Source organism: Echinops telfairi, unplaced genomic scaffold (genome assembly GCF_000313985.2).
Source record: "Echinops telfairi isolate 266 unplaced genomic scaffold, ASM31398v2 ScPeMD7_2573;HRSCAF=3158, whole genome shotgun sequence".
Taxonomy (NCBI): Eukaryota; Metazoa; Chordata; class Mammalia; order Afrosoricida; family Tenrecidae; genus Echinops; species Echinops telfairi.
Window position 1 is genome coordinate 880,903 of NW_022106471.1, and position 10,191 is coordinate 891,093.

The following is a 10,191-nucleotide window of genomic DNA, read 5'->3' on the forward strand; positions in this document are numbered from 1 at the left end:
CGCGCGTTCTGGCTGGTTGGGTTTTGGGGGGGCGCCCAGGGCGCTCCACCCGCTTCCCTCCCCATGTCCCTGCCCTCTGCATCTGGGCCTCAGAGCAATGGGGTCGGGGGAGAAAGGCGGGCTAGCGGCAGCCCCCTTGTTTGTTTCTGAAATGACGGGCAGCGCCTCCAGAGTTCCACGCGACCCCTGGTCCGGGAACGGGGTGCCGGCTCCCGCTTAGACGGCAGGAGCGCCCCGGGCCGCGCTCCCCGCGGAAAGGCGCTGGGGGCTGTGGTCGAGCTCCTCCTACTGGTCGCTTTGAGTAGTTCCGAGCCCGGCCTCGAACGCGGCTGCTTTTCTCCTGTTTGGTCTTCAGAAGGGCCCTGTGGGCGAGGTAGGTGCCCCAGGCGGGCGGAGCCGCAACCAATAAGGCAAGGTCTGTGCCAGTGGCGCAGTGGTTACGTGTCGGACTGTAATATGCAAGGTCGTCCGTTCAAAGCTATCAGCTGCTTCTCCAGAGAAAGACCCGGCTTTACTGCGTCTTTGGAACTCAGAGGTTCCACCCTGCCCTATAAGGTCACGATGATTCTGCATCGACTCGAAGGTGTGACAATTTTTTATACTCATCCCTAAGGGGTCACAATGAGTCAGGATCGATAGAATACTAAAAAACTGACTGCCACCGAGGTCATTCCGACTCATAGAGACCCTATAAGACAGTGTAGAACTGCCCCTGTGGGCTTCTGAGACTAACTTTTTGCGGGGGAAAAGGCAGTGGCTTTGTGTAGATTTGGCCTTTGGAGAAGGCAGGATGAGCTGGTGGGAGGGGGGCACGCTTTCAGGCCGCAGATTTGGAAAGCTCCTGTAGGGTGATGAGGGCGGGGCGGGGTAGGGGGTGTTCTAGACACCACGGGTCCTTTAAAACGACACAGGAGTCAGCTGGGGGGCCTTGCGCTCCCATAATGGTGTAAGGAGAAAGGAAGGGGTGACCCCATAAATAGAAGACTTAGGGGGACATTTCGAAAGTGGGAATGGAAGCATGCTTTGACGAGGCACGAGACCCTTTATAGAAATAACCCTGTGGTCTGTTTCCTGGCCTTCAAGTAAGATGCTGATCCACAAGCTTGCATTGTAAGTCGGCCTTCCCACCAGGAGAGGTAGCCTTCTGCCAAGACTTGGTCCTGGTTTCTCTACCGGGGATCATGCTCAACAAGGAAAGAGAGAATGGAGACCCCGGGGGCACAGAGGATAACAACCATGTTTATTGTAACGAAAAGGTCTCAGAAAGTTCGTGGGAAAATGGAATGAAAAGATGGATTTTTCCCCAACAAATGTTGGAAGCCCCCGTGCCTACCCTCTGTCTTTCCCCCTAGTATGTGTTAGCATATGCTACTTCAGAAAGATGTGTTTGTCCTGTACAACTCTTTAGAGATCTCTTTTGCTTCACATGATCAAAACTCAGACCAAGTATCTTTCAAGGAACATGTTTGGACTGCAATCGCATAGGCAAACCGTAATATACCTAGTCTTCCACTGTTTGGTCCAGAAACCTACGTGCATGGATGGCAATGCTTTAGGGCAAAATGTTGGGCATTACTGGCAATACGACATACATAAAGTGCCTAGGTAATGCACATGGTTTCTGTTCGATGCTGTGGCAGTGATATGATCTCCTGTCAACTTTTGAAGGGGTGGAGTCTAGCCTGTCAATCAGGGCATGTCCTTCTCCTGAGGATTCTGGGAACGCCTGTATTCTTCCCTGGAGGTGGGAGACACTCCCTGCTTCGTCTTCCTGCTGACAAGCCACATGGAGCTACACTGATGTAGCCAGAGCCCTGGAACTGGAAGAGCCATGTGGAGACCCACGCCAGCACTGAGGTGCTTCCACCGCCACTGGACCCACAAGACTTTCCACCCACTCACCTGTGATCTTCCTGCATTTGGCATCATTGCATGGCTGCATGAGTCTAAAGAGGAATTTGTGGACCAGTATTGACACATGGGGTAATATTGGACTTGATCTGGACTGGGCTGGAATGTTTGCTTAATGTACAATTACTTTTTAATATAAAGTTCTCTCTTACACACGAGTGTCTATGAGTATGTTTCTCTAGTCTACCCAGACTAACACAGATGTGAACGTCAAGGCTGGTGGTGTGCACCCGCCCAGGGGTGCTTCCATAGAGAAGGCCTGGTGAGTACAGTCATGATCAACCCACAGGTTCACTATGTGCTGGAATCCACTGGCAGGTAACCATTGCCACCAAACGAGAACGTGTTCCATCTTTTGACTCCTGGTGCAGGTTGCTCTCTTACATTCTAGAAAGGTTGTACGCGTCCCACACACTGTTGCAAAGCGCTTAAATGACTGAGGGAGCTCCGTGTGCAGTTGATTCGGAGCTTGTAACCACTGCCTCCTGCTGCAGATGTGTTATAACACAGCAGGTAACCTCTCTGAGGTCAGCAGGATGGGGACACATCGGCCGCCCCATGCCAAGTGCGTGACACCCTTTCCATTGCCATGAACTGCTCAGTCAAGGGGCCAGCACCTCTTTGTATGCCTGCGTCAATGACCACCCAGATCAACGAGCTTTTGGGACCCCTTCTGTGGTTTGGGTTGTTTCTGTACAGATTAGCTTCTCTTTGGGTCACTGTGCCTTTTTGTTTTCTAGATCAAAAACCTCAATCACGGTTTTGCCAAACTGAAGGCGCTTGTGCCCTTTCTCCCACAAAGCAGGAAGCCCAGCAAAGTCGACATCCTTAAAGGTGCCACTGAATACATCCAAGCGCTTGGTGACATTTTGAAAGAAGCCAAAGACTCTGAGGTAAAGGTTTAAGACCTTTGAACCATGGCCCGCAATTTGTTGAGCCTTTCTGCACACCAGGCATTTGATGAGCATTTTCCCATGCACTTTGCAGTTAAGGTTTATAACGCCCCTCCCTGAGCTATTAGTGATTCTGATTTTGTGGAGGATGAAATCGAGGCAAAGCACACACACAGCTGTGGGGGTTGGGGTTCGAATCCAGGTCTGGCTGAGTCATGTTGCTTTGATGTTCCTAACCACCTATACGCTGCCGAGTAAGCACATTTAACAGCATCTAGATCCCAGCTGGCATAGTGAGGGGTTCTGGTGGCATAATGGTTGCTTGCTGGGCTGATAACCATACGGTCAGAAGTTCAAAGCCACCAGTTGCTCTGTGGGAGAAAGATGGAGATTTGTAATCCTGGAAAGAGTTACAATCTTGGAAACCCACAGAGGGCAGTTCTATCTAAAGACCCAGAGCTCCTAGCTGCTGGGTCTTTAGTAGGACCCTGACATGAGGGGGTTGTTTCCCTTCAGAGGGACACACATGAGACAGGACTCAGAAAGGAAGAGGCATTCCTTTCTCTAAGGGACTCTAAATGGTCCCAAGGGGGCCCCTTTTCTACTGCAGTGTTCAGGAGTCTCGGTAATACCAGTTTCACAGTGTTTTGTGACCCTGCGGGGGCAGTGTAAATGAACCTGCTTTGTACACTGAAGCACCATCGCATCACCGCCATCATCAGGGTGGCGGTGCCCAGAAGTGTGTGGTAGGCAATGGAAGGTGTGTTCTGGCATTTAACGGGCTCATTCCACGGTGAGGTAAACATTGAAGGCATGAAGATGCACCATGACCAGAGGAGATAGGATGTTAAAAGGTAAGAGTAAGGCCCTTAGAAATGGGTCTTCTGGGACACCTGTTGGCAGGAGGCAGTGGAGAGAGAGGGGGTCATAATGCCAAGGAGGGGGAGTCCCAGGTATCTGAGGGTGGAAAGTAACGTGAGAAGCTACAGAGAGGGTGAGAAAGGCCAGGAGGAGGAGGGAAACAGCATTTGAAAGCTGGAGGTCAACTTGTAGCAGGTTAAGGGAGCCTTCTTATATAAAGATGTGGAGTCCACTCAGAAGGCATTGGTGAGCGTGAAGTCCTGAGAAAGGAAAGGGGGATTGAACGGATGCAAGGAAGGATCTGCATCAAGCAAAGATATTTAGTAAGTCTCGATCTGATCGTGTTTAAGGGCAGAAGAGAAGGAGAGATGAGGAGAGGAACAGAACCAGTCTAGGAATTCAGGGCAAACACAGCCATGTATGTATTGGTGCGGGCTAATTAATTTTTTCCCTTGTACTTGTCCATGAGGCCCAGTCAGGAGACTGCTGGGAGGATACATTCTACACAGGAGGATTGGCCAAATTAGACAGTTGAGTTGTGTGGCATGGCTATAGCCTTAGTTTTTCCTTGGGTGTTATTTGTAGAGTGGATGTGCTTTTCCCATCTCTTGCTCTGCATTCATTTTAAAGCCTAAGATCTGTCCCATGCTATAATCCTATGAATGCAGCATCCCACTGCAGAACATCTAAAGGTAAAGGTTTATTGCATAGTACTTTTCTCTTTATGACTTGAACACTGCCCTTATCACCTGAACGAAATATCATCAATGAAAACTTTGAAATATATTGAGATCTTCGTAGTTCAACTGCTGTGCTGCCTGACAAATAAAATATGATTTCTAGGAACAGGCCCCAGCGGATCAGAAGTACAGCAACGATGCTCCGGAACCATATGTGCCCTTGGTTAGACAGCCCTCTGGAACCCGACATGCCAAATGTGCCTTCGGCTTGAAGAAGGAGGAGGAAGGGCCCTGGCCAGACGGTGGCAGTAGTGAGGCGCCATATACCTGTCACCAGAGCATGATGGCTGTTACTGGAGTTCTCTCCCCGAGTAGGAATCTGGTAAATTATTCTTTCTATAATATCGAGTACTGTGGGGCGTGACACTTTCAATGCTAAAACATGGTTAAAGCAAGACACAAGGGTACATGAAAAAATACCGCCGTGGGGGTCCCAGCTCCTCCGTGAGCTTATTCCACACTAAAGGCGCAGACCTGTTTCCGATCAGTGGGTAACCGCAGACAAGTTCTCTCAGTGAGAGATCTGTCTTGCTCTCATCAGGGTGGCTCAGAGAAATGCTGATGAAAATAGTGGCTTTTCATGGGATGCATTCAAGGCCCAGAGGTCCGCTCAGAAGGTCTAGTGACTGTTTATTGGAATTCTAACAGAGTAATCTTCTAGAGGTTCCCAAAGGACGCAGGGCAATCCTGGCCTGATTATGAAGGAGTTTTAGGAAACTGGAAAACTGCCTTGGTGAGGGAAGACGCCAGGCCGAGGAATTTTTTTCTTCTTCCTGTCACGACAGTGGATCTGTTTATTTTTCAAAGGTTGCAAGGGTCGTCCCAGGATGATTCCACTGGAAACCTTACCCCGTCCACCCTGCAGTCCTGACCTTGCCCTTCCGATGTTCTCTTTACTCCCCAAACTCAAAGAACATTTCAAAGGAGCACGGCCCAAGTCTCTCAAGGTTGCCCACACTGTCGCTTAGACGTGGTGTGAGCAGAAGGGCACACGGTTCTCCCGGGCAAGGGTTAGAGAGAGAGAAACACTTGTTTCAGAAGTCCCTAGATCTGGATGGGGGGGTGAGGGGGGTATGTTGAGAACCGATCTCTTTACATTTTGATATTTATTTTCAATAATGTTTTCTCTGATTTTATAGCAACCCTTTCTGCCTTCCCCTTGTAATTTCGTGGTAGCATCCGGGTGGGGAGGTGGAGCTTGCTAGTGTAGAAATCTGTTACTTCTATTCTTATATTTCCAGATCAGTTGGCAAGGTGTTCGCGTGGAGAGTAAACTCCCCAGAATCATCCCATACAGACTTGAGCTTGTGTTTTAATGACTCTAATGAACACATTGAAAGATTTTCTAGACTCTGTAGACAAGTGGGAAGATCAAAGGCAGCTTGCCATATACGCACTGATACAGGGGGTGGCAGCAGTGGTGGTGCTGTTTGGAAGGCAGCATGATTACTTTATTTTTCCAAATAACCACAAAGGAGTTTATTGTAGCAGAGCTTATTTGCCAAACTGACGAGGCAGCCGGAAGAGCAGCATGCTGCTCTCAGTCTGAAAGATTGGACTTCCTGCCCTCACGGTGGCTCGGTGGCACACAGGCAAGCCTCCAGGCTCCTGCTGTGTACCACCCTGCCACCTGCTTGCCATTGAAATGGGCTTGTAGGAATGGGAACCAGAGGAGGAGGAAAGCCCTAGGGAGTCATTGATGATCGTTGGTGGGAGGAGAATTTGAAGAGCAGCAGCTTTGGTGCAGGACTAAGCCAAAAACCCAAACCCAATGCCGTCAAGTCCACGTAGAGTCTCCACAGGACAGAGAGTTGCCCCACCGAGTTTTCCAGGCTGCAGTCTTCAGGGAAGCAGACGGTCTCATCTTCCTCTTGAGAAGCAGCTGATGGGTTCAAACCACCGACCTTTCAGTTCCTCTCCGAGCACGTTGATCTCCTTAGGATAGAACTAATACCGTTCAAACCCTCGTTAATACCACTGGTTAGCTGTGTGACCTTGGGTGAGCTACTTAATCTCTCTCATCCTCAGTTTTCCCCATTTGCCACATGAACACGGTGACTGTACCCACCTTGCACATGAGATACCTCTGAGTTTCAAATACCTTCCTGTCAGCAAATTGTCCAGCATGGTATCTGGCATGTCAACATTCCCTGGAACACATAGGTATTGTGACATTTGCTTGACTGGACATGAGCAGTCAGTATTGACTAGTGAGCTGTCAATCACTTCAGCTTTACGTGCAGCGATTGCTTTGAATTTCCTCTCTCGGCTCCCACCCATGCTCCGCTCTGGGGTGATGTCTTCAAGTTTCCTGCTGACTGTGGTCTTGACCCCCATTTCTGATTGGATGATTGTTTTCTAAGGCTCCCACTGTGCCCAGGGTAGATTTTCACATCTTGGCCAGTTGGGCCAGAAGCCCTCTTTAACGGGTCACCCTTAGCATGCAGCTGACGTGATCCCATGTCGGTTCTGACCACACAGAAAGAGTGAAGATCAGACTGGAGATGGACCTGGAGCCTTGCCTGTGTGAATTAATAATAATATTTCTACAAATGTTCACATTCAGATATACGAGAGAAGAAGACCAGCGTCTTATAGCACTCAGTCCTCACCATTCCTTATCAGGTAAATATCACAATGACGTTCTTGTGAGCTCGACACAAGAGATAGCTCACAACACAATGCGATGACTTTGCTTTCCTGCCAGTCCTCTTGGCCCTTAGTTGCGCGAGGACCTAAACAGAAGCACAGCAGGCCTGCTCTGTGCAGCAGCGGCAGCTTGGGCACCTGGGGCCCTTGTTTCCAAAGCTTCTTGACCTTTGCAATAGGCCATTTGTAGAACATCCATTCACATGGGGACAGAAATGTCTTAGTGGAAAACAAAGGTCCTGAGCCGAACATGCTTTTTAAAAGGAAACAAGACACCCTTCATCTTTCATCGTTTACCTAACCCTGTTGAAGTGGTTAACTGGTAAAGTTTGCAAATTGACTGGATGGCAGTGTTTGGATGCAAATTTTTGGAATGAACAGAGACGAATGGAGCACTTGATACTTGTACCTAAATCTGTAGCTCCATCAAGCAGCCTTGACTTCATGCTTGACTTCCGAGGCCTGACCAGAAGGAAGAGGACCATTTTTTAAGGGAAACATTCAGTTTTCATCACCCTTCTCAAGGATTGCTCAGCCTTTGACATTTTCATTCATCTTTGTGAGGATGTTTTCCCCTGAAGCAATAATGAACACACAAAAGTCGCCAATACTGTACACAGAACTTTTTTTCCTGACTCACTTGAGAGAGAGAGTGGCTGGCCTGATACCCCACCATCCCTAACTAATTTTGTGTGTGTCTTGATAGGCGGGGCACCCCCCATACATAATCACTAGCCATCAGAATTAGAGCTACATGGCTGTGTTACTACTATCCTCTAACCCTCAGACCCCCTTCAAGTCCAGTGTTTGTCTCATCTTCTTAATGCCCTTTGTAGACAGAGGATCCAGTGGAGAATCATGATTTACATTCAGTTATGGCCTTGACACTTGACACTTGATAATGATGGTCAGTTATTCTTGGGCTTGGTCATCTGCTTCCTCCCAGTAAGGTTCAGGTATGGATGGTTGGCAGGGGCATCGGAGAAGCGATGTCCTTGGCTGCATCTTATGAAGTGGTACATGGTTCTGATCCGTTCCAGTTACTAGCAATAGTCTCTTGTTTGAAGTGGTGCTTCCAGTGTTCTCCGGTTTGCACATGCTTTTGGGGGTACCTAGTATGTGTTTTGCAGAGGTGCATGAGACTAAGTATCCGGTACTCATCAAACACTTTATTGAACTTTCTAATGTGGGGTCATTCTAGATTTATGGACCGTTGCAAAGGCAGTACCGAGAGGTTTCCTGTGCTCTTCACCCAGGATCCCTCAATGCTTGCGTCTTTCACAGTATTAAACCCACTAGACAAGTAATATTGATACTGTGTGTGTATGTATGTGTGTCGTTCCCTGTCATTTTATCGTGTAGATTCCTGGAATCACCGCTGAAGTTAGGTCACTACAAAGAGACTCCCCCACCCCACCCCTGCTCCCTAGCGCTTGGCACCTTGTTCTCCATCTCTATCCTTGTTATTTCAAGAAAACGGTATAAATGGAACCAGACTGTACGAGGCCTTAAGAGATTGGCTTGCTTCCACTCATGATGCAGGGTACCCTTGAGACCATCCACATGGTTGTTTATCGGTAGTCTGTTTTCCTTTTATTGCTGAATACAATTCCATGGTAGGAATGAACGGACCACATGGTAATGAGTCACACCTGTTTGTTTCTGTATTCATCTGTTTGTATGTTAGTACAGCATCATAGTTTTCCATTTAATTCAGCACGTTGTTAGATCTTCATATGATGCCATCTCGTCGGGTGCTAAAATTGTCCTCAGGGTGGTCCGTGAAAGCCTCTAAACTGGCTGCCCTTCTGTTGGATGCGTGACTTTCCATCTTTGATCACCTTCTTCCTGACGGGCACATTCCAGGGTTATCTCATTCGCTCCTCAGCTCCAGTTTTGGAGTCGGCTGTTTTGTCTGAGCACTTGCCCTATATAGGAGCCCTGGTCTGTCTCCACGGGCTGTCACTTCCCTGGGTGGCCATTATCAGCCCTCCTGACCTCTAACACCCACGGTCATCTTGCCTCTCCCCAAGAACACCATTCTTGGCCCTCCTGGCACTGACCCTCCACCCCCAGCCCCTTTCCTCACTCAGCCCCAGGTTTGGTTCATGGACGCTGGTCTGACTGCTCGGACTTGTCCACCGCACACTGATGGCCTCTTTTCCTGGCCTGGTGTGGACTCTGATTGCCCAGCTGGACTATCCTTCCATGAAGGGTGCTCTAACTCTTTCCACTGGGCACCCTCCTCTGCAAACCACCCTTGCCCTATCCTGCTTGGGTTCTTCCATGAGCCACTGCAGGCCTCACCCTGGTTAGAACCCCCCATACCTTTTGCAGAGAGACCAGGCCTCTCCCAACCTTATTGTACCCAACTAATGGCTTTGGAGCTGAATCGCTCTGGCAGGGGAGGTGATTTTTCCTTTGAAGTACCCACTTTAACTGCCTTTCTGGCTAGTTTTCCTCCAAGAGCTTTCACATTGAGACGCTAATTTGCGTATGGCTGAAGAATTACCTTCTTTTAAAAATCAATTTTGCAAAGCTTGCATTTTACACTCAGGAGCCAGGCTGGTGCCTAAGACAGAGAGTCTGAGAGAAGAGCTGCTTGGGCGGACCCTTTCTTGGAGGAAAGGATCCTCCTCCTCTGGGTCAGCCCAGCTTACCCCGCAGGGTGACTCCACAGGCCAGAGACCTAACTGGGAACCAAGGGACAGGTAGATGGCTCTCTGGACTGAAATACACGGCACGAGGAGGGGCTGAGGGCTTGGGGGGCAATTCTCTCTTCATCAGTTTGCAGCAATGGCTGCACGTCTGCCTGCCCCCGGAAAGGAGCTGGGCAGTGGGATGCCCGTGCTGGCAGGGGTGGGCTTTTGGGGGAGTAGAGGGTGTCAGAACGGCAAAATCCCAAGAATCTGCTGATGGCGGGGACAGAGAGTAACTCCTGGGGCTAGAGCGGGTTTACTTGGGGACTGAATGGCAGGCATGCGGGGCCACGAGCCACATGGTGCCCATACCATATGACCCCAATAGGGACAGGGGCTGATTTCAAGGCCCTGGAGAGGCTCATTTAGAAATGGTGGAGTTTTAGGTGTAGAATTTTGCTCTATTGGGAATGGGCATTGCTGAACGGCAAGGTGCTT

The 10,191-nt window shown here is 49.3% G+C and overlaps 1 protein-coding gene across 1 annotated transcript in view; it reads left to right on the plus strand.

Annotated features, from left to right (window-relative positions):
• Positions 1–1,181: 1,181 nt before the first annotated feature.
• FIGLA (folliculogenesis specific bHLH transcription factor) overlaps positions 1,182–10,191 on the plus strand; it is a 14,247-nt gene continuing 5,237 nt past the window's right edge. Inside the window, exons 1-3 of the mRNA XM_013006534.2 lie at positions 1,182–1,256; positions 2,652–2,804; positions 4,509–4,727. Coding sequence (XP_012861988.2) covers positions 1,182–1,256; positions 2,652–2,804; positions 4,509–4,727 — 447 coding nt within the window. The remainder of the gene's footprint in view (positions 1,257–2,651; positions 2,805–4,508; positions 4,728–10,191) is intronic.